The sequence below is a fragment of the Odocoileus virginianus genome, chromosome 2 (assembly GCF_023699985.2).
Source record: "Odocoileus virginianus isolate 20LAN1187 ecotype Illinois chromosome 2, Ovbor_1.2, whole genome shotgun sequence".
Lineage (NCBI taxonomy): Eukaryota > Metazoa > Chordata > Mammalia > Artiodactyla > Cervidae > Odocoileus > Odocoileus virginianus.
In genome coordinates this window covers 69,515,856-69,542,223 of record NC_069675.1, presented here as the reverse complement: position 1 = coordinate 69,542,223, position 26,368 = coordinate 69,515,856, and the positions used below count along the sequence as shown (strand labels likewise).

The 26,368-nt window shown below is 54.8% G+C and overlaps 1 protein-coding gene across 5 annotated transcripts in view; it reads right to left on the bottom strand.

The window, feature by feature from the left end:
• OTOF (otoferlin) overlaps positions 1-26,368 on the bottom strand; it is a 90,014-nt gene that overhangs the window by 6,979 nt on the left and 56,667 nt on the right. For 3 of the 5 annotated variants that reach the window (XM_070450596.1, XM_020913840.2, XM_070450612.1), the window contains 31 exons: positions 23,861-23,992; positions 20,578-20,640; positions 20,067-20,151; positions 18,816-18,975; positions 17,841-18,027; positions 17,238-17,424; positions 14,383-14,606; positions 13,835-13,943; positions 13,127-13,307; positions 12,882-13,002; positions 11,991-12,091; positions 11,803-11,893; positions 11,523-11,639; positions 11,181-11,333; positions 10,668-10,857; positions 10,435-10,559; positions 9,901-10,035; positions 9,058-9,219; positions 8,724-8,843; positions 8,086-8,247; positions 7,836-7,998; positions 7,235-7,365; positions 5,772-5,801; positions 5,219-5,350; positions 3,278-3,344; positions 2,467-2,603; positions 2,224-2,358; positions 1,711-1,848; positions 1,271-1,398; positions 983-1,153; positions 179-339 (listed from right to left, as the gene is read on the bottom strand). In XM_070450596.1, the coding sequence (XP_070306697.1) occupies positions 179-339; positions 983-1,153; positions 1,271-1,398; positions 1,711-1,848; positions 2,224-2,358; positions 2,467-2,603; positions 3,278-3,344; positions 5,219-5,350; positions 5,772-5,801; positions 7,235-7,365; positions 7,836-7,998; positions 8,086-8,247; positions 8,724-8,843; positions 9,058-9,219; positions 9,901-10,035; positions 10,435-10,559; positions 10,668-10,857; positions 11,181-11,333; positions 11,523-11,639; positions 11,803-11,893; positions 11,991-12,091; positions 12,882-13,002; positions 13,127-13,307; positions 13,835-13,943; positions 14,383-14,606; positions 17,238-17,424; positions 17,841-18,027; positions 18,816-18,975; positions 20,067-20,151; positions 20,578-20,640; positions 23,861-23,992 (4,198 nt within the window). The remainder of the gene's footprint in view (positions 1-178; positions 340-982; positions 1,154-1,270; positions 1,399-1,710; positions 1,849-2,223; positions 2,359-2,466; positions 2,604-3,277; positions 3,345-5,218; positions 5,351-5,771; positions 5,802-7,234; positions 7,366-7,835; positions 7,999-8,085; positions 8,248-8,723; positions 8,844-9,057; positions 9,220-9,900; positions 10,036-10,434; positions 10,560-10,667; positions 10,858-11,180; positions 11,334-11,522; positions 11,640-11,802; positions 11,894-11,990; positions 12,092-12,881; positions 13,003-13,126; positions 13,308-13,834; positions 13,944-14,382; positions 14,607-17,237; positions 17,425-17,840; positions 18,028-18,815; positions 18,976-20,066; positions 20,152-20,577; positions 20,641-23,860; positions 23,993-26,368) is intronic. The other 2 variants (XM_020913842.2, XM_020913841.2) reach the window with 1 other exon arrangement.

Genomic DNA, 26,368 nt, shown 5'->3' with positions numbered 1-26,368 from the left:
GTGAAGAGAAAGGGGACAAGTGGGCAAGTTCAGTGTGGGATGGGGAGGAAGGGCGGAGGCTGAGCGGACAGGAGGCAGACACTGGGGTGATGAGCAGAGGGATGGTCCCACCACAAGGATGTGTGGGTCCTTCCATGGCCTCTTGACACCCCCATAGCTGCATGCAGCATCCCATTACCATTCTCGTCTTCGATCTCAGAGGGCCCTGTGAAGACGCGGTTGGACACCTTCACTCTCCCGGGGGGTCCGAAGTGGGGGCCGTCCACTTTGCCCTCCTTGCAGAGGCGGGTCAGAATCTGGCTGGGCTTCATGGGGTCCCGCCAGATATTGTAGCCATGTCTGTGGGAGGAGACACATGGGCTGGGTGGGGCTTGGGGTGTGACTGGGCCATCCCCAGGTAGTAAGTGGCCCTGGCCAGCTTCCTTAGGTTGGCTGTTACCCCATGTGAGCAAGTGAGCCCTGCCCCATGCTCCAGGATCAGCTGAGACACGAGGACTGCTGGGGGCTGACCCCTCCTGCCCTGGGCTCAGGCCCCGTGTGCTCCATGCTCCCCAAGGACGAGCATCCAGTCTGCCCCACACAGCTGCACCATCCCCCCCACTGTGTCCACTCCTCTGGAACTTCAACGACTCCCTGAGGAAACTGACAATCAGAGAGGTTAAGGGGATGGCCCAGGGTCACACAGCCAGGCAGTGGCACAGGCTGGCCAGATCTCCAGTGGACCCTTCCTAGCGCACTCCTGCCTCTCCTCCCAGCCCGCTTTTCTCTCCCTCTGTTTCCTCTGTCCTGGAATTCCCTGGCTCTCTCCTTGTCTTGGAACCTGCAGTCCTGGCCCCTGAAGGCTGAGCCCAGAGCCTGTGGGGGTGGAGGCCTGGCTGGGACAGAAACCATATGTCCACCTTCCCAAATCCCATGGTTTGCATCTTGATTTTGAAGTCAAGGTGTAGTAGGCAGCCCCCCTGCCCCACCCCGCCCCACGCACACGGAGTAGGTCTGGGCAATGCCGCAGGTGGCGCGGTGCTTGCTGTAGAAGCGGTTTTCCAGGTCGATCTTGGTTTCCCCAATGAGGTCATCGGTGCCTACCAGATCCCAGTCATACACGGCCACCGTCAGCATGGATTCCATGGGGAAGCAGGCCTCGATGTCAAAGGATCTGGTGCGGCAGGGTTGGGAGAAGGGTTGAAGGTCGGGGTGCGGTGGGGTGGGGCAGGAGGGGGTCTGGGCTGGGGAAGTCTGGGCAGGGTGGAGGTGGGGCACCAGGAGACCTTACTTCCCAAAGACGGGATTGAGCTGCTTGGAGATGTAGTTCTCCTTGTCACGGATGTCAGTCTTGCCTAGCCGGATGGCGATGTAGGGGTCAGCTTTGCCATTGATGTCTGCAGGGTGCAGGTCCGTGGCCTGGGATGGGAGGGGTGCTCTTGAGCAGGGTCCCTGCACCCTCATCTTCCAGTGTCCCTGCTCCACCCCCACCCTCCCGATGGTCCCATGATAATGAAGGGCAGGAGCACTGGACCAGAGAGTTGCTGTCTGACTCCAGGTGAGTCCCTGACCATCTCTGGGCCTTGGCTTCCACCTCTATAAAGGATGGCACAAGGCCAGCTACCCTCCCTGGTGTCTCTCAGTTAGGGGCTATCAGTTTGAGGCTGCTTCAGCCCCTCTTGGGCAGGAGGACTGGGAGTCTGGGGAGAGAGGCTGTGAGGGGGCTCTCACCCGGACCACGTAGACCCGGACCAGCACGTTGATGGGGTCATTGCTGGGGATGCCCTGGAACATGCCGTAGGTGGGGTCGTAGCCAGCTTCTCGGGACACGTCCTCTGGGAGTGGCACTTTGTACACGCAGAGGGAGCCCTGGGGTACGGCAAGTGTGGGTCAAGGTGCAGGTTCCCATGGGCACAGGCAGGGGTGGCATTTAAAATAACCCAGAGCACTGAGAGTCTGCACCCTACTGCGGGGGTTTGGGGCTTTAACCTTTTAGTTGCTGGGTCACGGAGAGGCAGGGGTTCTGGAGGAAGTGGCCAGAGTGGGGGAAATTCTGCAGGGAGTGAAGTGTGGGAGTGGGTTCAGGGCAGATGCCCCTTATCACTCAGCATGCAAGTATGCTCATAGTTTTCCCACCGGGGCAGCTGACAGTTCCCCTTGGCTGTCAACCCCAGGCTTGGGGTGGGGAGGAGAGCTGGTGGGGGGGCTCAGGACTCAGGGCCCTGCCCGTGCTCTCCGCCTGACCTTGAAGCGGCCCACGATGCGCTCCTCTTCGGTCCCACTGTCCTCGTCATCCCCCGTCTTGCCCCGAAGCAGGTTGAACGTGTGCAGCCAGTCCTCGAAGCTGTCGAACTCTGACTCCAGCTCCTTGGGGTACACCTGAGCCAAGCCAGCCCATCAGGGGAGGCGAGGCAGGCCTACAGGCCTCTGTCTTGACCTGGGCATGACGACCCCACACCCTGGCGGGGTCTGCTCCCAGACCCTCACCTTGAGCTCATCAACTTTGGGTTTCCTCTTCTCGGGGGCCTCCGACCCCTGGCCAGGGCCCAGGTTCTGGGTTCTTTTCTTCTTTTCCTCCTTTGCAGCCCTCGCCTTCTCCTTGCCCTTCATCGGCCCCTTCAGGCCTGGCCAGAAACAGACAAGGAGGCAGAAATGATCTGAGCAGGAAAGCCAGGGCTGGAGACCTACCTCATCACTTCACTAATTTAACTTTGAAGGTCTCTAATAAGAGAACTGTTCTATATTAGCATTTTCCAAACAGCATTCAGTGAAACATAAGTGTAGGTGTTTTTGGAATGCTTTAAGAGAAAGGATATATATATGTATATGCATGATATAATATATAATTATATATATATCATAAGTTGGGAAAATATTTTATTCTGTCTTCCTTTTAGAGATTTATAATAGCATTTGTATATTAAAGGCACTGAGAAGTCCTGCACCAAGGGACCTGTTTAGCCAATTTGGCCTCAGAACCTTCTTTTCCCTTTAGAAAATCCATTTGTAGTGTTCCATGGAAAAGGTCTGGAAGACACAGAATGGGATAAGCTCTGAGGTCCCTTCCAGCGCTGATGTTTGATGGCTCTAAATGTCTGTCCATCACTGTGGTTGCTCAACTGGTCAGAGTAAAAGCCACTCTAGGTAAGGGCCTCGGGGATGCCTGAGGATATCTGCCGTAGGCTGCTGCAGCTGTTAGGACCCACGGGAAGGGGAAAGAGAAGCAGCTGGCGTGACGAGCGGAGGAGCCACTCATATGATGGGCTGGGAGATGAAAGCAGAGATCCAGGGCTCTCACCTTCGGTGCTGTCCATCTCCTCCTTCTCCTCCAAGTCAATTCCTGAGATATCTTGTTGTCGAATTTGCTGCCAAAAAATGAGGTGAGGAGAAGGGAAGGTAGGTTTCCTAGGGTGGGGTTTGTTGACCCCACACTGTGGTCTCAGACCAGTCTTAAATTTTTAGAAACAGAAACTCTTTCCCACTGAGTTTCAAACCTATCTAACCTAAGTGGGTTTAAAAAGTTTATAGTGTAAAATATGACTTAAGTGTACGTAGGAGTTTTATGATTCTTTCCATTATGTATGATTGAAAAATATGTGTTTTTTAACATTGCTTCTTAGTTTTAATGTTTTAGTGTTTTAATGTAGAAAAGTATAACTGGATAAGAAAACATGGTTTATTTTCTTCAGTTAGTACACACTGGATACTAAAACATCAGGCTTCATCCAAGGTGCCACTGCTGCCTGGTGGCAGCCTGTGCAAATTACAGGAACAGACTTGAGACAACAGGCAATCTCCCGAAGCTCCAACTTAAATCCAGGAGGTGCTGGTGGTAGAAGATACTAGTAGATGTCCCTCAATTATCTGCACTCCTGCTCTCTAAAAGTTTTTAGCACAGAGTCACCTAGCTAAAGACATTTCCCAGCCTCCCTTGCAGCTAAGTATGGCTATGGGATTAGATTCTAGCCAAAGTGCTTGGATGTGCTTATGTGCTGTGCTGCTTCTAGGCTGGGCCCGCAAGAGGAAAGGAGTATGCCTGCTCCTCTTCTCTTTACCCTTCCTGTGCATTGGTATTAGCATGTGATGGTAAGCCATCTCTAACCATATAGATGCCAGTAACAAGATGGCAGGATATCAGTCTCCAACCCCAGTGAATCACCATATCAGCTTTCTTGTTCATAGCAATCTGACCTGCTACAGCAGCTTAGCCTATGCTTTAATATGAATGGCAAACATCACACACAACTCGGGTCATAAAAAGGGCCTCAGGAGAGAGTGTGGCTGGATCAGCTTGGTCAGGGAAACACAACGAGGGGCACGTGTCCCTTCTGGTCAGTTGGTCAGTCTTGGGTGCCTGTCCTGAGCTAGGTTGGCAGTGTAGACAAGAGACAAATGAGGAAGGGGAGAAATGAGCTTTCTGGAATTTGCAGGCTGACTCAGTAGACCTGTATGTGCACAACTGGGGAAGAACATTTTATACAGCAACAGTGACCAAGACATGTGAAATAAATAGCATAATATGTAAAATGATAATAGATGTGCAAGTACTACTGAGAAGTTGTTGTTTCCTTTTGGCCTCTGAGTGCATGTTTCTCCTCTTCCTCAAAGGTCACCTCCTCTGTGAGGCTTTCCCTGTCTCCTAGGCACTGAATTGCCTTTGTTATCACATTGTACTGTATTTACATGTGCATTTTGCATGTCCAGTAAATACTCAGCACAGGTTTGGCATCTTTTCTTTTGGCTCCTGTAGCACCTAGGTTGGTGTCTGACTCATCATATATACTCAACCTGATGTGAAGAGCTGACTCATTTGAAAAGACCCTGATGCTGGGAAAGATTGAGGGCAGGAGGAGAAGGGGATGACAGAGGGTGAGATACTTGGATGACATCACTGACTCAATGGACATGAGTTTGGGTAAACTCCAGGAGTTGGTGATGAACAGGGAGGCCTGGCATGCTATGGTTCATGGGGTTGCAAACAGTTGGACACTACTGAGCGACTGAACTGAACTGAAATGAATGAGGACTTGAGAAAACCAAGCCCGAGAAGGTAGACTGGAAAAGGATGAATTAGAACTTCAAGGGTGTGAGACAGACTGCTCGACGCTAATGTTGATGGGGTAGGGAGCCCACTCTGGTAGGGGCAGGAAGGAAGCCGGATAGGAGGGTCTGACGTGGAGCTGGCACGCCTCTCCCAGCCCAGTCCCTCCTTGGCCCCTGCCCAGCATGGAGGCCTCACCTCCTTCATGGTGTCGATGGAGGCAAAGTACTTGGACCACCAGTCCAGCATGCTCTCATCCGGCTCTTCCTCCTCTGACTCGTCCGCGCTGCCCTTCTTCTTCTTCTTCTTCCTCTCCTTCTCCTCATCAGCCTGCAGGGGTGGCCAGTCCAGAGTCCTGCATATGTCCCTGCACCCTGGCCATTCCCAGAGCCCTGGACAACCTGGGGGTCCCCCATCCATTCTGACCATCTGCTCCTGGAAAGCCCTGGGCTCCAGGGGGCTCTGTGAAGCCACCGGTATGAAAGGGGCGGGACCTTGTTTTACGGAAATTGATGCCACGGCCCAGAGAGTGTCATGACCCACCGGCATGAGCCCGGCCAAGACGGGATTGGTGCGCAGGGGCTTGCAGCCCAAGCAGCTCTCTCCCTCTGCCTCTTAGGAGGGGTTATGCTGGCCGGAGCATCAGGGGCTGTGGGGTGGCTCAGCCCCTGACACTGCCTCCCTTGGCCTGATACCCTATGTAGTGTAGGGTCTTCTCTTCCCAGAGCTCCCCAACGGTCCCCCCACTCACCACATCCACCTTGATGATGGCATCGGAAGTCTGCAGAGGGAAACCAAGGAGACAAGGACAGACTTAGCCACTGGGCCGGAAGTGGTGGGCAGCGGCCCAGCCAGGGAGGGTGCAGGGAGGGGCTCACACAAGGATGGTCCCTGGGTCATGAGTGCTGTGCTCACAAGGCCAATTCCAGGACTGTGGAAGGTCTGCTCAGAGATGTTTCCTCAGAACTTCCAGGGTGGTGGTTTGCCTACCTGACTGCACATGAGAATCACTGGGGGCTTTTAAAAATGATCAGTTGCAGGGCCCCACTGAGTCCAAGGTGGGGTCCTGGGCACCAGGAGAGTTGTGAATTTCCCAGATGATTGCAGAGGGCAGTCAGGGTCAAGAGGGGAGGCTGACATGGCATGAGACTGGATGTTGGTAATGTTGGTTGGGTGAAAGGCAAGTGCCTTAATGACTAAATGGACACAATTATACAGCTGAAGGGGACCCTGATGAAAAAGGCCCTAACAGAGCCCATGGGGACAATGGTGAAGCTCAGGTCTGTGCTGTCCTCTTTGTTCACTGATGGCCTGAAACTAGCTGCCCACCCCCAGGAGAAGCTTCAGAGACTGGGATCCGAGGAGGGACGTGGCATCTCAAGATTTAGCCCCACAGCCCCTGGTGGTGCCATCCCAGCCCCACAGGCCAGGCACCAGGCCTCATCTGCTTGCCTCTTCCATGAGCCATGCCCTCTGCTAACTCAGCCACTGGCCCAGACTCTCTGGGAACCAGAGTGATGGGGTAAGAAAGGATCCTCTCGGACCCGGCCCAGATCTCAGAAGCTGGGAGACGTCACAGGCTGCTAGAAGCACACGATGTCAAGAACGGGATTTGGAGAAGGCAGTGAGGAGGTAAGCCTGCCTCCTGCCCTCTCAGTCCTGCCTGGACTCAGGATGACCTGTTCCAGGCCAGCCTCCATCCCACCCTCTCCGGCAGACTCCATGTCCGTATCTGAACACCCAGGTGACAGGGCCCCTTTTGGCAGAGCAGCAGTCCCGGTCCTAAGCCAGGAGGAGCAAGGCACTTCCACCTGAACTCCTGCCCCAATCCAGGCCTGGGGAGGGTAGTTTGTAAAAGGCTGAGAAAGAAAACTTGGACCTTCTGGAGAGAACACTGGTGTTCACACAAAGATTCCTTGCCTGTGGTGTCGTTTGTTGGAATAAAAACAATGGCAGGCTATCACTTCACACGTTATTGCTCTCTCAAACAAGTGTACCGCATGTTCATGGCACACACACACACACACATGCAGAATTGAGATTCTTGCCTTCCTGGACACTCTAGGATAGGGCTGCGTGCACACACAGTCAGGGCTAGCCCTGGCCCACCCCATACTGAAGGAGGAGTGACAATGTGTTGTCTGGTGGGTGGGGTGGGGGTGGCCTGGCTTTGGGAAAGTGTCACCCGCAATTGCACTTCTCCAGGCACCTTACCGCATCCAGCTTCACCATGGTCTCCAGCTTCTTGACGGGCATCTCCGGCTCCATGCTTACCACAACCTCCCCTGTGGGGCGAGAGGAGGGGCCCCCACTGTACAGCACACGGCGGCCCTGGAGGAGCCTGCCTGGACAGAGAGACGGACAGGCAGACAGACAGACAGGGAGGAGCAGGAGGAAGAGTGAGAGTCGGAGTGGCTGGAAGGACCAGAGGCCTAAAACTGATTCTGGAGCTTTCCGAGTGGGAGAGGGAGGGATGCGACAGTTGAGGGAGAAAAGATGGGCATAAGGAGAGGGAGGAGGTGAGCCAGAGAGGAGTGTGAGCTGTGCTGGGTGACACAGTGGAGGCTGTGTAGGGGGTGGGGAGGGCAGAGTCTTCTCTGGGGTCAGACAGAGAAGGCCATCTGCCCTCAGGCCCTCTAAGGACGCCTCGGCTCTGGCCTTTCTGGCACTAGTTTGGGGCTTCCTGGACAGCCCCTCCACAGTGGACCCTCCTTCCTGGCCTCCCCTACCCCACCTGGGGACGCCCCCAGGAGGAAACCACGTGGTCTGGACTGCAAGCTGGAGCCCCCGCCTTGGGCCTCGGGAGCAACCATACCCGAGGTGTTCCAGTTGGGAGCCGAGCGGTCCGGGGGCCGGTAGATGAAGCGCCGCAGGGAGCTGACGGCGTGGGAGCCGACCAGGGTGTAGCGGCCGAAGGCCCGGCAGTCCACCACTCGGATGTTCAAGGGCGGGTGCAGGAGCTCGTTCTCCGGGAGGTCCTGGGGGTGGGGGCAGGGAGCCTGAGCTCAGAGAAGAGGCAGAGGCATGGCCCAGCCCTGCCCCACCACGCCTGGGCCTGCACCCACCACTTCAAACCACTTGACCAGGGTGCTGAAGTTGGGATTCTTCTTGTAATTGTGGATCAGGGACGACTGCACCCCCTTCCCCGCGCACTCGATGTCCACCCGTGGCCGGTCCACCTGGGCCAGGTTTACCCGCTTCAGGTCTCGCAGGCCCCAGAACAGCACCTGTGTGCGGGGGGGTGGGGGTGTGGGGAGAGAGGACAGTCCCTCCGTCAAGGGCACCGGCTGTGGGGGGGCCACTCACCAGGAGGGGCAGGGCTCGGAGAGCTAATGAGGGAGGGTGTCCTGAAGGGGCTTTGGGGGGCAGTGAGGGTGAGTGTGGGGGCAGACAGAGGCTGGGAAAGGTCCTGGACAGTGTGAATCAGTGCAGAAAGGGCAGGGGATGGGCGGGAGCTGGGGTCTGCTGCTGGCTCCCAGGTGTGACCTTGAGCCAGCCACTTCCCCTCCTGGGACTTCAGTGTCTTTTTCTGAAAAACGAGGCATGGCCTGAGGTTGCTGAAGAACCCCTGGCGTTTGATGCCACCAGTGTGATGTGTGCATATAACCCTTGACGGGGAGAAGGTGAGGGGGATCAGGAAGCACAGTTCGGCAGGGCCTGTTCAGGGCAGGGCCAGGAGGCGCGGGGCGGGGCCCTCACATACCTCCACCCGGTACTTGCTCAGCACGGGCCGGATGCCCACAGGCACAGGCATGATGGGACCTCGGTCCACGTCCATTGGGCCATTGATGGGCGGCAGGTCGGCCTTCCCTGCCGGTCCAATCTGGGGGATGGGGGACATAGCATCATACCCTGGTGAGCCCAGGGAGAGGGCTCTCTCCCCCCACCAGTTAGGTGCCACATGATCTAGGGAGACAAAAAAGACTAAACAGCAAAGGTCCCCAGGAACCATGCCCCCAGTTCAGTCCCAGTGGCCTCACAGCAGGGTGGGGAGGAGAGAGGCCCCTGACCCAGCCCCCTCTTTCCAACAGCCCCACCTGTAGCAGCTCGAAGGCGGCCAGCAGGTCTCCAGCCGTGGCATTGCCCCGGTAGATCTGATAGTACTCCAGCTGGGGTGGGAAGCGGGGTGGGCAGTATGCCTCGTCGGCCATCTTCACTAGAGGCTTGGCAAAGGTCCGGCCCATGAAGTCGGCTTTGCCCTGATGCGACAAACAGCCAAGGCGGCCTCTTGATGCCTGAGCTGACCGAGCACGTTCACACGCAGGAACTCATTCACACTCATTCAGACTTCACCACAGCTCCATGTAGTTGCAGGTGTGATCACCCCATTTTACAGATGGGGAAACGAAGTCTTGGGCTAGCTACAGGCGAGGCTGGCAGTGAATGGCAGATGCAGATCTAGAAATAGGTGCTCCTAGTGCTAGTCCAGAACTCACTCAGGGCTCCCCAGTAGCTGGGGTGGCTTGTAGTAAGTGTCTCCCCAGCTCTGGAGGGGTCACCCCAATCCTCCACTCCCTCACTCCAGAGTACCCATGGAGAGCTATGAGGCTGCTCATGCCTGTGTACGCAGGGATGGGGGGAGTTGGGTGGTCTAGGATGGGGGAAGGCTGGGGACAGCAGGCCTTCTTGGCACGACTGGGCCTGGGCTTGGTCTGTCTGTGCAGCAGGCGGGGATGCCCTGGCCTGTCTCCTCCCTAAGACCCCAGAGGCCCACAGCATCAGGAGGGGTCAGGCTGAGAGGGCAGAAGACACCTGGGGTCTCTTGGAAGGGCTCGTCAGCAGCCCAGATCCCCAGCTTCCTGGCAAGCACCCTGGCCAAGGGGCTATGGGGGTGGGCTGGGGAGGTGGCTGCCAATGCAAGTGCCAGAGTCCACCCATACCATGGTGTCCTGGTCATAGATTTCGATAACAATGATAGGGGGATCATCCCGCAGCTCATGAGCTTCACCATAGAGCTCCAGGTTGTTGAATACCAGCATCTGGTCCCAGGTGGGGCACAGGGTCTCATTCAGTACCTGCAGCGGGGTGGGGTAGACAGGTAACAAGTAGGGGTGATGGTGGGTGGGCAGATACCCGAGCAGCAGTCACCCCCAGTCACTCCTGTGGTTTCCGGGGGACTCAGGGGCAGGAGTGCTGTGTTCTCTGACTCTTCTGGGGATCTTAAATGAAGGCTTCTATGAGATCTGCTCTTGATCATCCCCCCTCACCCCCCGCCAGTATCTTCCATGTCTTCTGTGTTGAACATAACCACAATCAAAGCCTTCACCACTGTGGCCCAGGCCTGCAGTTATCTGCAAGCTTTCCCTCTAAGGATCTGGGGTACTGGCTGCTCTGTTTTTCCAGGTGGCAGAAACTCACAGGCCCCCCCAGTGCTCTCAAAGTCAGAGCCACCCGCTCCTCCCCGGGGCCCTCACCTCTGTGCACTGACTCTGGTTGATGAAGAAGACACGGGCAAAGGGGTCCGAGAGGCCGGTACTGTCAGCAGCAAAGAGGCTGCGAGCCTGGTACATGTGGGCACGGAGCTGGAAGGCCTGCTTCTCTGTGGGAAGAGCAGGCTGAGGCTCGGGGAACAGGCCACCAGCCAGCGTGCCCTCCCCGGGTGAGGGCTGGGAGCCGGGGCCACCCAGACCTGGGAGTCCTCACTCACTTGTGTAGACCAGGCTGATGGGCGGGAAGGAGTGTAGGCCCAGGCCCTGGGCTGCCTTGACCTCCTCAAAGCCACAGGGCAGGCCACACAGGAAGTCCTTGCGTTGCTTGCTGAGACCCAGCCACAGGTAGAGCTCCAGCTTGGCCTGCACCGTCCAGCCCGCCGAGCCGAAGCCCCGCTTCCCTGGCAGCTGGGGAGTGGGCGCAGGGTCAGCTGCCAGAGCCCGCGGGGTGAGGAAGGGGCAGGGAGCTGAAGAAGCTGTGGTCAGAGGGGGCCCATCCCCACCGCAGCCATCCCACTGAGCTGTGCTGGGGGGAAACACAGCACAGAAGGGGATGGGCAGGGTGGGATCCCCCTTCCTATTCTCTTTAGCTCTTGTCTGAGCATCTTGTCTGCTCAGGCCTGGCAGATCCAGGGTGTGGACGCTGCTCCCTCCAAGAGGAAGAGGACCTCTTGAGAGTAGCCCAGACCCCAGCCCCTCTATCCGCCGCTAATCCATTCCCCTTCTGGCACCTTGAGGAAGAGGGTCTTGACCTTGGCGCAGTCCTTGCCCAGTTCCTCCTCCACGATGGAGAAGAGCAGGTCCTTGGAGGGCACCCGGGTGTAGGCGATGCGCTTGTTGTTGCTCATCATCCAGATGAAGACGTCAGGGATGCTGTGCTGGGGCTGGGATGGGGTGGGGCGGGGGAGGCCGGTGTGTCCCGTAAGGGAAGGGACCTGATGCTGGGTCTTCCTTCTCCCGCCAATGGAGTGGGAAGAGCGTGGGGCAGGATGAAAAGCTTGGTCACCCCTGTCCCTCAACAGCCCCCTCCCACCTTGCTCCAGGTTGGCACCGCGCTCCAGCACAGGGCGCACCTCGTCTGCCAGGAAGCGCAGCTTCTGCAGGAAGTTCTGACAGAGCCTCAGCTTGTCCCGCACAGTGTGCCGCTTCACTTGTGCCCGCAGAGTCTTGGCCTGCTGCCCCATGTTTTCCTGTGAGGTGGGGGGGGGTGTAAGTGGGGCTCAGGTTTTGACACATGATGGAGGGGCTGGCCCTGGGGGCCGTGACCTCAGAGACGGATGTCCCCCCACCTCGGCTTCCCTTTCCACCTCCAGACCCTCCCTCTGTCCCCAAGTGGTCCAGCCGTGTCCTCACCAGCTCCCGCATGCAGGACTTGAGACGCTCCCGGTCCAGCCTGGTGCGGGATGAGTGGCCCTGGTCCTTGTCCGCAAGGGAGAGGAAGCGGCTGGGGTGGGGGTGGGGTGGGAGCGGGGCTTAGCAGAGATGACTCCTTCTCTGCCAGCCTCCCATTGCCGCCCCACACTGGCAGCCCCTCCGCTCACTAGCAGCCAGAGCTCAGCTCCTCCAGGACGCCCCGCAGTCGACGCTCAGGGTACGACTTCTCTGTTTTGATCATCTCTTGCACATCATTCAGGCCTTCTTCCTGTGAACCAGGAGTGTGAGCCACAGCCCCCCTCAGCCTCCCCAAACATCTCCCTCTTTCATCAAGAGGATGAGGGGCTAGTATCCTAGGACCTCCCATGAGCACCATCCCTGGAGTGCTTCGCCCTCATAAAGAAAAGTGAAAGTGAAGTCGCTCAGTCATGTCTGACTCTGCGACCCCATGGAATGTAGCCTACCAGGCTCCTCTGTCCCAGGGATTTTCCAGGCAAGAGTAATGGAGTGGGTTGCCATTTCCTTCTCCAGGGGATCTTCCCGACCCAGGGATCGAACTCTGGTCTCCCACATAGGAAGCAGACATTTTACCATCTGAGCCACCAGGGAAGCCCAGAAATACCAATTTCCAGGTTTTGTTTTCAGAACCTGGAAGCTGTCATGTTGTGATTCTTTGGTTCCTGAGGAAGAAGCCATCTCTGGGTCATGAGTCTATGGTCCTGGTAGACCCATAGGGGTTGGACAGAGCCCAGGATTAGATGCAGGGGGGAAGTGGGGAGAGAGAGAGGGATTGGCCAGACACCTCCAGGGAAACCCAAGACTGGACGGGCCTCGATTCACAGACTCCACTCTGGGAAGCCCTTGGACCCTGGACTGCTCCTTGTGGGGACAGGAGCACAGGACCTGCTGGGGCCATTCTGCAGTCCCTCCTCGATGCCCATGGTAATCTGCTGGGCAGACAGGCCTTGTATGAGGCAGGGACGGTGTCCAGGCTGGGTGAGGCCCTCAGAAGCATGCCCCCTCTGCCGTTTCCCTCCCACCCCGGGCCTGGCCCTGACCAGCTTGTCTGCGATGTGGTCCATGATGTTGGCATTGTACAGGCGACGGCGTTGGTCAGGCCACCAGCTCTTGATGTAGATGCACGGTTTGCGCTCCAGGTAGGGCAGATGGAAGTAGTTCCTGGGGTGGAAGCAGGTGGGAGACTGAGGACTGGGCGCCCAGGCAGGCGGACAGGGGACAGACCACGAGAGGATGGCAGGCAGCGGGCAGGGCCTCTCAGGGACCTCTGTCCCGCCTGGCTCACCTGTCAGTGATCTGGGGCCGCATGGGTGGGGTGGAGGAGACTGAGGCCAGGTCCCCACCCTCATCAGTCTCGTCGTCACTCAAGTTCTGGATCAGATCGACTTCTTCCTCATCCCCGGGCTCCTTCCGAGGCCGAGGCCGCTGGGGTCGCGACAGGCCATCGACTTCGTTCCCATAGTTGCCTGGAAGCAGAAGGGGGCACCCGATGGCCTAGAGGCTTTTTCCCACTAGGCCCCACCCTGCCCTCCAATCCAGGGGTCTGTGGTTGGGAAAAGCAAGAGTCAGGGAATGGGGTCTCTGCTGGGCTCTGTGTGAGCTCAGACACCATAGGACACTTGGCAGAGGATGGTGCCATGTCCTGCACTCTGGCAGAGATCTCACTGGGAGCCCTGATGACCACTGAGCTCAAGGTCCAGCCCCGGACACGGACCCTGCAGGACCCTCCTCTCTAGTCCCATGGGGGCCTTGCTCCCTTCTGCAGAGAGGACGTGTTTCCTTCTCATGTCCCTAACTCCGCTGAGCCCTAAGGTTTACCCCGTGGGGTGTGTGTGCACTCATGATGTGCAGTCACTGTGTGTTGTGTGGGCGCCTGAGGACACTTGAGGGAAATGGTCAAAGTCCCCCTCCCCCGAGGGTTGTGCAGCAGGCCCAGCAGTTACCACTCTGCAGCCCCGGGGCCCCAAAACCCCTCTGTGAGCCCAGCTCTCACCTATGGTGACCTCAAAGGTGATGGGCTTGTCTCCGTTTTTCCGGTCGATCATTGAGGCCTCCAGGAAGGCTCCAAATAGAAAGAATTCTTCCATTTTCCCCGTGCAGCTCTGTGGGGAAGGTGGTTCAAGCCATCCTGAAAGCTTACCAGTATGTTGGGGCCAGGGCCAGGCCTCTTTCTGTCTCCAGACAGGCCCTTGGGGCTAGTGGTGGGGGACATCCCACCCAGCTGTGGAACTAGGAGGCCAGACACTGAAGGCCCAATTCCTTTGGCCCTCCAGCCTGTCCCTGGAAGAAACGCTGCTCTGTTCAGCGCAAGGCCAACCATGGCCAGGAAAGGAGCAGAGATGGGCAGAGTGCAGGCACAGGCAGTGGGAGGGGACGGAAGTCTTGCTGCTTCCTGGGGAGGGAGGCCTCACCCTGGGGTCTGGGCCCCTGAGGCAGGCAGGGTGGACACTGGCAGAGCCCAGGCCCAAGCTGCATTGGTTGAAGTGTGCTGAGGGGGCTTGGGGGGGCTCTGGAGGGGAGCGCAGACCCCTGGGGCCTCACCTCGGAGATGGGTGTGGCCTGCTCCACCTGCACCTCAGTGGAGCTGGTGATCTCAGGATTGGAGGTGTCCAGGATCTCCACCGCCAGGCCCAGCATGAGGCGGGCGCGAAAGGACACGCCCTCCCCCAGGCCCTCGTTCAGGTCCTGATGCTCGTCTAGCAGCGTGTAGTTGCGTGTGGAGCCATACATGTTCACCCAGGCGGGGCCCAGTGTGGGCAGGAAGCCTGTGGGCAGGGGTGCAGGGGGTCAAGGGCTCACTCAGGTGGAGAGACCTGTTTCTGGGGCTCCCGGCCTGCACCTCCTGGTTGCTGAGCTGAGGACTCCACGCCTCGCTCAGGGAAATGTCTGAAGCAGCAGAGGGCCTGCAGCTGCGGGGCTCACAGGTGGCTGCGGGGCGAGCTGTGTCTGCTGTGTGTGGGCGGCAGTGGGGTGGCCCTCTCACTTCTGGGGCACTTACGTGTGTTTGCTTATTCTCTGCAGGAGCTTGAGCTGGCTGTGGGGCTCCACATTCACACATATCCATTTCTGTGGGGCGAACTCATGGTCCCTGCTTTCTAGTACCTGTTGCAGGGCACCCCACAATGTCCCTAGAGGACAAACTCCACCTTCTTAGCTCCTCAGCAAGGCCTTCCAGCCCTTTGCTGTCTGTGCAGACCTGCGTGCCACTGGGGTGTCACTTGCTTCTGCAAAGGAGAGGTTCTCTGTCTCTGTCTCTCTGTCTCTACCTGTTAAACACTCTTCCTCCATGAAGTGCCCCTCCCCCCAATTCCTCAGTTCAGTTTTGTCGCTCAGTCATGTCCAACTCTTTGCAACCCCATGGACTGCAGCACACCAGGCTTCCCTGTCCATCACCAACTGCTGGAGCTTGCTCAAACTCATGTCCATAGAGTTGGTGATGCCATCCAACTATCTCATCCTCTGTCGTCCCCTTCTCCTCCCACCTTCAATCTTTCCCAGCATCAGGGCCTTTCCCAGTGAGTCAGTTCTTCACATAAGGTGGCCAAAGTATTGGAGTTTCAGCTTCAACATCAGTCCTTCCAATGAATACTCAGGACTGATTTCCTTTAGGATGGACTGGTTGGATCTCCTTGCAGTCCAAGGGACTCTCAAGAGTCTTTTCCAACACCACAGTTCAAAAGCATCAATTCTTGGGTGCTCAGCTTTTTTTATAGTCCAACTCTCACATCCATACATGACTACTGGAAAAACCATAGCTTTGACTAGATGGATCTTTGTTGGCAAAGTAATGTCTCTGCTTTTAAATATGCTGTCTAGGTTTGTCTTAGCTTTTCTTCCAAGGAGCAAGCATCTTTTAATTTCATGACTGTAGTCACCATCTGAAGTGATTTTGAAGACCCCAAAAATAAAGTCTGTCACTGTTTCCATTGTTTCCCCATCTATTTGGCATGAAGTGATGGGACCAGATGCCATGATCTAAATTTTTTGAATGTTGAGTTTTAAGCCAGCTTTTTCACTCTCCTCTTTCACTTTTATCAAGAGGCTCTTTAGTTCTTCTTTTCTTTCTGCCTCAATTCCTAGTCCCAACTATTTTTCTCCCATTAGGATTTGTTGTGTCTCATGTGTAGCATGGATCCAACTCTGCTTTATGTGTTTTGTTTTTGTTTTGCCTAGTTTATAAAAAACTAGTCAGAGTTGTATCCGACTCTTTGTGACCCCATGGACTGTAGCCTGACAGGCTCCTCTGTCCATAGAATCCTCTGGGCAAGAATACTAGAGTGGGTAGCATTCCCTTCTCCAGGGAATCTTCCTGACCCAGGGATTGAACCCGGGTCTCCTGAATTGCAGGAGCTCATTGTTTACCGTCTGAGCTACCAGGAAAGCTCACAGTTTATAAAAAATAAAGCATTTTAAAAACTGAGACATACTTCACATAACATAAAATTCACCACTTTAAAGGACACATTTCAGTGGTTTTCAGTGCATTCACTGCATTGTGCAGCCATCCAGGACATTTCATCCCCCTCAAGAAACCCCGTACCTCTCAGTAGTTTGTCCCAATTCCCTCCTCTTCCCACCTCCTGGCAATCACTCATCTGCTTTCTGCCTCTATGTATTTACTTATTCTAGACTTTTCATACAAACGTAACTATACAGTCTGTGGCTTTTGTGCCTTCTGTCTCAGGTTTTGTGCATTTGGTAGCACACCCGTCTCCCTCATCCCCAGGGAACATCATGAGAACAGGATGAATTCCCCCCTTGCTCTGTATCCCTGGTACCCAGCTCAATGCTCCGGTCCTACAAGTCAATAGATAGGTACTATGGCAGTAGTACACACATATATGGGCTTCCCAGGTGGTGCAGTGGTAAAGAATCTGCCTGCCAATACAGGAGATGCAAGGGACGTGGGTTTGATCCCTGGTTCAGGAACATCCCCTGGAGTAGGAAATGGCAACCCACTCCAGTATTCATGCTTGGAAAATTCCACAGGCACAAATGGGCTACAGTCCATGGGGTTGCAAAGAGTCAGACAAGACTGGAGTGACTGAATGTGTGTGCGCCCGTGCGCACACACACACACACACACCTATAATATGTATATAATTACTATTATTTTCATTTCACAGATGACAAAACAGGTACAAAGGTCATGAAACTTCTAGCTGTCAGAGTTGGAGTTCAAATCCAGGCAGCCTGGCTCAGCAGGCCCAGGCAGCTCTGTGCAGACCTGACCATGAGTCTCTACCCTTCCCTGGAGGCACCTTTAAGTCCGAGGTGTGTGACGGAGGCGGTGGTTGTGGTGGTGTGTGTGTGTGTGCGGGCGCATGTGTGTGGAGGAGTCTCCTTTACTCACTCCCTTCAGCCCCAAGTCCCACCTCCAGTCTCCAACTGCTGACCTTTGTCTCCATCATTGGAAATCTTGCGCAGGTCAATGAAGTGGGTGCCAATGGCCACGTCATTGACCTTGTCTGAGTCCCGGATCTGCACCTTCATGCGCTTGCAGAGTGGGGGGAACAGGTCTGTAAAGACCACCTGCTCGTTCCACAGCGGCTCGTAGCTGCTTTTCTGCACTGAAGTCTTGCCCTGGTGGGAGGGAGCGAGAGTTAGGATTTGTGTGCCTGCCTGAGTGTGCACATGTGTGTCTGTATCTGTGTGTGTGTATGTGTTACGAGTGTGCGTGTGTGTGTGTGTATGTGTGTGTACTTACCTCCATACTCTTCTCCACCCCCGTCTCTCTAGCTCTCCTCCCTCTCAGTGCCCCCACCCCCAGTGCTTGGTGACCTGGGGGCGGGGAGGAATCCCTAAGGCCAAGCCTGGCCCCACCCCAGTCCCTCTGAGCTGGACTCGCTCATCTCTCTCTCCTCACTTCTAGAGGTGATGCACCAAGGTAATCAAAGCCTAGTCTCGTGGCTTCTGATTTTGCCTCCTGTTCATTCCCAGGACCCCACGCCCAATCCCCTGCACCTCACCCCATCTCCCAGCCTCTTGCACCCCAATACCTTCTGGCCGGCGAAGAAGACTTGCACATAGGGGTCGACCAGGTCCTTGTTCTCACCAATGAAAGCCTTCTTCACGTTGGCCATGAGGCTTGTGTTCATGCGGGGCAGCCCCTCCGCTCGGTAAATCTTCACGTAGAACCGGGCCCACTGGCGTTCAGGGGGCACCCCCTCGGGGAGCAGCAGGTTCCTGCCACATGAACAGCTAGGGCTGCGGCAGCCACACCTGGTTGACTCCTGCCCCAACATCCCCATACCTCTGGGGCCCAGGACCACAGGTGAAGGACGGCTGAGAAGGCCCATACTAGAACTAAAGACACCAGAATTTAGGGCACCTGCTCTCTTGTGGGATCCTGGGCAAATCTCCCCATCTCTCTAAGCCTCAGTTTCCTCACCTTTAAGATGGGAGTAATAACACGCACCTCCCATGGATACGATAAGGCTCAAACAGATTAAAATATATGAGTACTTTGTGTCACATCTTTTGTCTTTTATGCAAAAACCTCACCAGTGGTCCCCTCTCTCCCTCCCTGGCTCAAGGAAGGCCTGATCCACTGGATCCTGGATTTTTTCCACTGAATCCAGATAAGGTTCCAGAATATTACTGAATAGCCCCTGGCAACTCCCTGGAATTGCTTCAGAAAACAAAATCCCTTTCTCTCCTGGGTGTAGACTCAAGGCCCTGCAGCTCTGGAAATGCACACTTTCCCCCCAAATTTCTCATAGTCGGCAGCATGGATGTCAGATGGCTGTCACCCTCGACTATGCCCCAGTCCTTTCTGCCCCATGAGGAGAGTCCCCAGACACTGAGGCTGGCCCTGGCCTCCGTCCTTCCAGGGAGAGCAGGGCCATCTGGGCGGGCAGATAAGGAAGATGGAAGGTGAGGTCTCTGGGCCAAGTCCACCGTGGGGGGCTCCCTGTGCACCCCAGGAAGGATTGGACCAGATCTCCAGGGGCGGGGCAGGGATGGGAGCTCACCCCTCAATGTCATCCTCATCCGTCTCGTTGGCCTTGTGGGGAGTCTTAATGTTGTCTCCCTTGCCCACCACAGCGACGTCGCACTTCACATAGCCCTTCAGCCCCGCGGAGATGTCGTCAGGGTCGGACAGGACGGCCCACTTGTGGTGGAACTGGTGCTCTGCGGTGGTGAGAAGCGGGGGCTGCACCCACCCTTGGGATAGGCCGTGGAGGCCAGGTCATCAGGTCCTGGGACCCTGGGGCCACAGTTCTGCCTGCCTCAGGACCAGGGAGGCAGAGGTCCCCGAGCAAGGGTGGCCGAGGCAAGGTCCCAGCTCTGCCCATGCCCCCAGATGTGTGGTATGGCTTCAGATGGAGGAATCTCCTGATTGGTTTCTTGGCCTGCAGCCCTCCTGTCCCCAACCCCTTCGGTAAATCTCCACGCGGCTCCCATACAAAGCTCTTAAAGAGGCCCTCCCTCTCTCACTCCCTATTTCAAACTCACCTGAGGCTCCCCAGTGCTTGGGGGAGAGACTGCCGACCTTAGCACCCCCTGTGGGGCCTCCTGATGCAGCTCTGCTTGGCCCCCAGTGTTCACCCTACCCTTCCCCTGTGCTTCTGCCAGGCATAGCTGTTGACCCCTCTCCGAATAGTTTGGATTGCTGTTTTACAGCCCCAAGCCTTTGTGGCTGCTGTACTTTTATCCTGGATGCACCCATCCCTTTTGTCCCACACCCCAACCTTCTGGCTCCCTCTTCAAACTTCTAATCCTTCTGTTGGTGTGTCTCCTCTTCCATGCAGCCTTCCCTGACTTCCTCAGAAGACCTGATCCTGGTCCCTTTCTATATGCACATCTCCTATCTCCTGCGACTATCTACTTACTGTCTGTCTCCAATTGCAGATGGAAAGCCTCCTAGAGACAGGGACAAATAGTGTCACCCCAATGCTCCTAGGACCCAGGACAGGGTGGAGGAAAGACCAGATGTCAGAGGAGGAGGCTAATCTAGGATGGGTCTGCCCCTTCAGGTTGACTGCGAGCACAGCCCACACAAAGGGCTCACCGTCCTCTGATTTTCTGTGGGCCCTGGAATCTCCCGGACTCAGAACTTTCCTCTTCCCCCACTCCTCTTTCAACTTCAACTGCAGTTCACACCTGTCCCCAGCAAGGCTCTGTCCCCATTTGCTTCTGTGAGGTGTGTTAGAGGCTGCATGCATGACCCATGCTCCTGGAGCCGCGTGCACCAGTACTGACCCAGCCATGCAGCTACTCACCCGGCTGGGAGTACACGGTTCCCACGTCCATTTTGAAGGACCCCACCAGGGTGCCGCTGCGCAGCAGGTTCTTGGAGTGAATCACCTTCCGGGCAGAACCACCAGCCATTGATCAGGCAGGATGGGACTGAGGCCGTGGGGCAGGGAAGGGCTGACTGATAGAGGGGCCCCCCTCCAACTCTTTCTGGGGAAGTGAGTTTCAGGTCAAGCAAGAGGGTGTCTGGCAGGGCAGGGGTATCTCTCTGAGGCTTAGTATCAGCCCCTTCTGCCTCGCCAGTGTTTTGCTGGCTGCCAGGTACAGGTGAGCAGGTTGTACACTGCACAGAACGATGTGGCTAATGGGGTGAGAGGGCCCCAACTCCAGCCTGTACCCTGCTTGGCTGGCTGTGACTTTTTTTATGACTGTGCCTTCTTATGGCTGGCCTGCCCAGATAGGGTGCCCTTTTCAAGGCCGTACAAAAGTACAGTTTGAGCTAAGAGCCCCACCTGCCGGGCACTGCTCCCCACTCACCGAGATCTTGATGATCTTGTCGAACATGACATCAGGAGAGACATGGAAGTCAAAGACGAAGTACTAGGGGGGAAAGACCCAGGCCTGCTGTCACTCGGCAGGCCAAGGCTCAGTGCCAGGCCCCTCTGTCCTGGCATTGCTGGTCTGCACCAGCCCATGCCCCCTGAGCCCCGAAGTTTGGATAAGTAGGAGGGGCACCAACTGGTCCCCTCTGATCACAGCTCTCAGGGGCGGTGAGGAGTCATGTGGTCCTGAGCACCTCATCGTTCTGAACCTCAGCTTCCTGAGCTGTCAAATGGACATAAGGACTATCCCATGTATACCCGCCCATGTAGAGTCTCATTATGAGGTTTGATGAGATACATGTAAGATACTATAAGATACACTGTAGTTGTGTAGATCCCATAGACATCACCATTAAACCACAAGGCTGCCTAGAAGATGCACCCCAAGTTTGGAGGTGTTAAAATGTAAAGTAAGCTGAGACTTAGAACTGAGAGCTGATGAACCTAATCTGCTATAAACACAGATGCTGGGGGCATGATTGGTCCTCTCCAGCTGGGAGCTGCCACTCATGGTTGCTGTGCCGGCCCAAGTCTCCTGGCCTCCGGGTGCGGGCCCTGGGGATGAGAGGGTGGGCAGCGAGCAGAAGGCCTGCTGCTTTGATGAACTCAAGGGCAGGGAGATGGAAGAAATGTGGAAGTGCTTGGAGTAAAGGAGGAGAATTTGTTCCAGCTGCTGGGGGCTCACACTAGATCACTGTGGGTAAAAGTGCAGTTTTAGAGCCATGAAGCCTGAGCTTTCACTGTCAAGCCAATCGCTTCCTTTTCTGAATCTCAGTTTACACCTCTATGATGGGAGATAATGAACCAGGGCCTCCAAGTGGAACCACTCTGGGGCAGCATTCTTGTCACTGCTGGGAGGTGTGATTGTGAATCTAAATATGATGACCTGGGTCAAGGAACTTCCCTGGGGATCCAGTGGCTAAGACTCTATGCTCCCAATGCAGGGGGCCTGGGTTTGATCACTGTTCAGGGAACTAGATCCCACGCGTCCACAACTAGAGATCCTGAGTGCTGCAACTAAGACCTGCTGTTTAGTTGCTAAGTGGTGTCCGACTCTTTTGCGACCCTATGGACTGTAGTACGCCAAGCTCCTCTGTCCACGGGATTCTCAGGGCAAAAATACTGGAGTGGGTTGCCATTTCCTTCTCTAGGGGATCTTCTTTACCCAGGGATTGAACACAAGTCTCCTGCATCTCCTGCATTGGTAGGTGGATTCTTTATCACTGTGCCACCTGGGAAGCCCCAGATATAAATACAGAGCCTGGAAAATGGTTTCTAGGCTGGAACTAGGAGGTGTCCTGTTTGCAGCTCCTGTGTTGCCAATCATAAGCCTGGCGCAGAGCAGAGTCCCAGATAAATATCCATTTATTTATCTTTTGGATAAATATCCATTCAGAAAAGTGTTACCAAAGCCCTCCAGGTACAAGGCAGGCCCTGGAGTGGGCTACAGTGATGCAGGAGATCAGGAGCCTCCTGGGTTGGATATGAAGGGCCAAATGCAATTCAGGGATGTTATTGTCAAAGGAGAGGGAAATGCCCTGACTTTTGACCTAGAGAATATATTTGAGTTGGGCCCTGCAGAGTGAGTAGGAGTTTTCTAGGGAGCCACCAAGTGGGGAGATAAGTTCTGTTTCCTTGGAAGGAGGAAGCCACTTGGATGAAACATGAGGTGCATGGACCTGGTGCAAGATGAGCTCTCCAGTAAGCCAGACAGGCCTCCACCACTATCAAATAACCATGGAAGGCCGTGGGGCTCCTGTCTCCGTATCTGTTAGGGAAAAATAGACCTTATCTAGGCCGGAGGCTTTTCTAGTCAGGGCTGTGTCCTGACCTAAGGTCAGAGATGTTGAGCCTGAGTTTCCTGACTCCTGGGAAGGTTGTCACATGGGGCCAAGGGGGTCCAGAACAGCAGTGTCCCCAGCCTGGGACCTGCAGGAAACCAGCTATGAGAGTGGGGCCTCTCTGTGATTGCTTTGGAGACTTCAGTCAGGCCCTGGCCTCAGCCTGGGTCCCTGTGAAGGGCAGAGACAGGCCTGGGTTTTACTTCTGTAGGTTCCCTGCTGGGGCCTCCCACAGTTTCCAGAGAGATGCCCCCACCTCCGAGTAGCAGACCCTCACCACACCCAGGATGCCCATGCCTCAGTAGGGCCAGCCTGGCACAGCTCACTGCCTGGAGCCACTGAGAAGCAGCCTGGAGGCCTCTCCCGGAAAGGGAGGGCCAGAGTGGCCAGGCCAGTGACTTCTGGGTTAGGCTGGTGTGTGCTCAGGTATCTGAGGGGCACGCTTCACCACAGCTGATTAAGATGGGCCCCTCCCTGGAGCCCAGACTCAGAGGCTGTGTCCGATGGGGCGGGGGGTTGCCATCTGAGATGGCAGACAGAGCGCAGTGGGCGGAGGCAGAATAGTCTGGGCCCTGCTCTGTCTATAATACTCTGTGATCTCAGCCCTTTTCATAGTGTGGCCTCAGTCTCCTCTGTAAGGTGGGGAGACTGAACTAGAACTGAGATTCTATAACTTCAATGTGGCCTCAAAGAGCTGCAATGAACAGCAGTGGGGACCAGGCCTTTCCCCTCCCACTCCCCAAGCGTCATGGCCAGTGGTCTGGAAGGACCTCACAGAGATTCAGGCACCCAGGATGGCAGCTGAGCAGAAAGTGTGCACACATAGAACTTGACTCTGGCACTTGGCACCTGGGCCAGGTCTTTCTCCAGGAGCCTCAATATCCCTTGTATAAAACGGGATTGATGGTGACAACTTCTGATAGTGTGAGTCAGAAGAGATGATGCACCTAAAGCATTTAGAAGAGCTCCCTGCACACAGCAAGTGCTCATTAATGGTTCTAATGCCCCCATGGGCCAGGGCTGGAAGGAGGCTGCCCTGCCCCAGGGCTCTGGCTGGGGAAAGAGCTGGGACCCGGCCTCAGAGGGTGTGAGGTTCACTCACTGGCACTGGTGGGAGCAACACTGGGGAGGACAGGGGCCGGCTTCCTTTCACAGGGTGGGCCCTGGCCAGACCAGGGTCAGGCTGGGTCTGGACCGGAGGTTCAGAGGATGTGGCACTCAGCATGCTGGGGGTTGTAACAAGTGGACCAAGGTCACCTGGCTGGTAGCCCTTTGTGACTCTTGAGTCCCAGCTTCTCCTATTGGCCCGATGGGGCCGGGGCCCAGGCTCTGCCACAGTTTGGAGGACTCTTCCCCACCCAGGGCCCCAGGACTGACCTCATTATAGTAGGGGCAGTTAGTGGACTCCTTCATGGAGGTGTACTTCTTGTCGTCGCCCACCTCCACACACACCACGGGGTCCATGTTCAAGCCCACCAGCTGCCGAGCCTCAATGATTGTGATGCTGACCTGCAGGCAGGAAAGAGGGGAGATGAAAAGGAAAGCCCATGAACTTGGAGCATGTTTTGCAGGAGTCAGAGCCTGGTTGGTACCAGTCTGAGCACTGCTGAATCTGCTGGTGATCCTGGGTCTCTCCCCACCAAGCCTCAGTGCCCTCATTTATAAAGAAGGGAGTGAACTGGATCACCTTCAAGTAGGTGTGCACCAGAATTACCAGGGGGCGGGGAAGGGGGAGGGTGAGAGGAAGGAGGCGGGGTGGTGATTAAAGACCCTGAGGCCCCTACACCACACTCCAGACCAACCCAACCCAATATTGGGAGGGGATGGGGAAGTGTTGTCCAGCATCTGTATTTTTAAAGCTCCCAGGTGATTCCAAGAGTTTTCACTAGCATCAGTGGTCCTGCTGCACAGAGGGCTGCAAACTCACTCCCACCCCCCCGAGATTTTGTGCACTCAAGAATTAAGCTTTCTAAGTCTCCATTAACATGCACTTAGTTTTCTACTCCAGTGCTTTTCATTTGAGTCCTGCAAGCCTCTGATATCTCTTTTTTTAATTACTGGAATTTGGCCCCTTTCCATATTCCTGGTTTCCCTTCCTTTAATTTCTTTGAGTGCCCAGTAAGGCTTTGGTGCCCAGCTGGAGCACATTTTTTTTTTTTTGTCTTGATATTTGTATGTTGTGTGCAGTCTGTATTTTTTCAGTGGTGTCCACCTCTCTGGAATCGTACTTCTGTACTAGGAAGTCATTTTTCAGTTATTCATCCATTCAACAAATATTTGCATATACATACAGAGAGAAAGACGTGTGTGTATGTATGCATGTGTGCATAGTCTTCCTGAACTCTCATTTTAAGCCATCAGTTGTTGCTTGAATCTGGAGCTGTCAAGCTCCACTAGGGTGGCCATGATAAATAGGAAGACTGGGGGGTTCCTGAAATGATAATGAGCCTCAGTTTTCTCAGCTGTAAGCGGAGACACCTCCTATCCATAAATTTGCCTTAGGTTTGAATGAGATAATGTTCTTTGAAGTGCTTTGTAAACTGTTGAAAGTCTAGAAGATGTGAGATCTTGTTATAAATGGCTTCTCGATAGAATTTACCTTCAGTTAATTGGTTGGGTCCCAGGCAGGTAGGGTCGTGTGTGACGCTTAAGTCTCTGGAACTTGCACTTTAACAAAATAGCCTATGCTGACCTAGTATTAGCATTTCCCTCAGCACTCTTCTAATGAAACCGTATGAGTTGCTTTTTATGCTTCTCATCTTGGAAAGTTGGTATTTTAATTGCTGTGATTTGATGCAACTGCTAAATATGCTTTTTACTCAAGAGAATTATTTTCCTTTTCATGAAAAAGAATAGCCTTGAAAATTATCTTCCACTGCGTCCATCAAAGTCTTATAAATATTCTGAAGGCCAAGAAAAATCCACACATTAAAACTAATGATGTTAAAAAAATAGAAACCCTTATGACAACGAGAACATTGCCAAGCAAGTATACAGAACTAGAAACTGAATATTTACTAATTGAAGTAACACTTGAACTATGAAAGCAAGCATTTCTATGTGAACTTGAGGCTTTAAAGGGAATGGAACTGAGAATATGGAGCTCTGAAGGAGTTTACCATTTCTTCAGGGAGCTAAAAGCAAAATAGAGCCCCTCTGAGAAGTTTACTTCTCAGAAGTTTCTCTTCTCAGAGAAGAGAGTAAACAGACACTAGAAGTCCTTCCAGGGCATTCTTTGCATAGTAGTTTATAGAGTTTTAAACTCTGTGAAACTTTTTTTTACCAAAGAGTTTTTTTTTTTTTTAAATTTCATTTCCCTCCCACAACTAACCAATCCCCTCTCCTCCATAAAAAAACGAAAAGAAAGTATTTTCAAGACTAGTAACTCAAGACTAGGAAGTAGACAAACACAGTGTTGGCCTAATAAGGTACTAAAGCGATGCCATCAGGAGGTTCATCCTTGCAATGTGAGAAGTTGATTGGCTTCTCTGTTTTTCATCCAGAGACCCAGCCATCATGACAGCCTTTCTGTCCCCTAGTCCTCTTCAGGAGCAGAGGACTCCTGTCTTTCCGTGATGGAAGAGGAAGAGGCAAATACAGCCACAAAGGGACCAACAGACCAGCTAACCAAGGAAACTCTTGGTGACTGACTATTACATCTTCTTATCCCAAGATAAAGGAGACAATCTCCAGGTGGCTTCATGAAAGTCATCACCAGGAACAATGCTCAGTGTAAACCTGTACGTCTGTCTTGGGAGAACCCATGAGTCACGGTGCTCTCTGACCTGCTCCTGAGGGATCAGGTAGGGCTGTAAGAACATGGGTGGGAGCTTGAGATGAGATTAGTGCTGCTCTCCTGAAACATCCTTTACCTTCTCTTGTCTC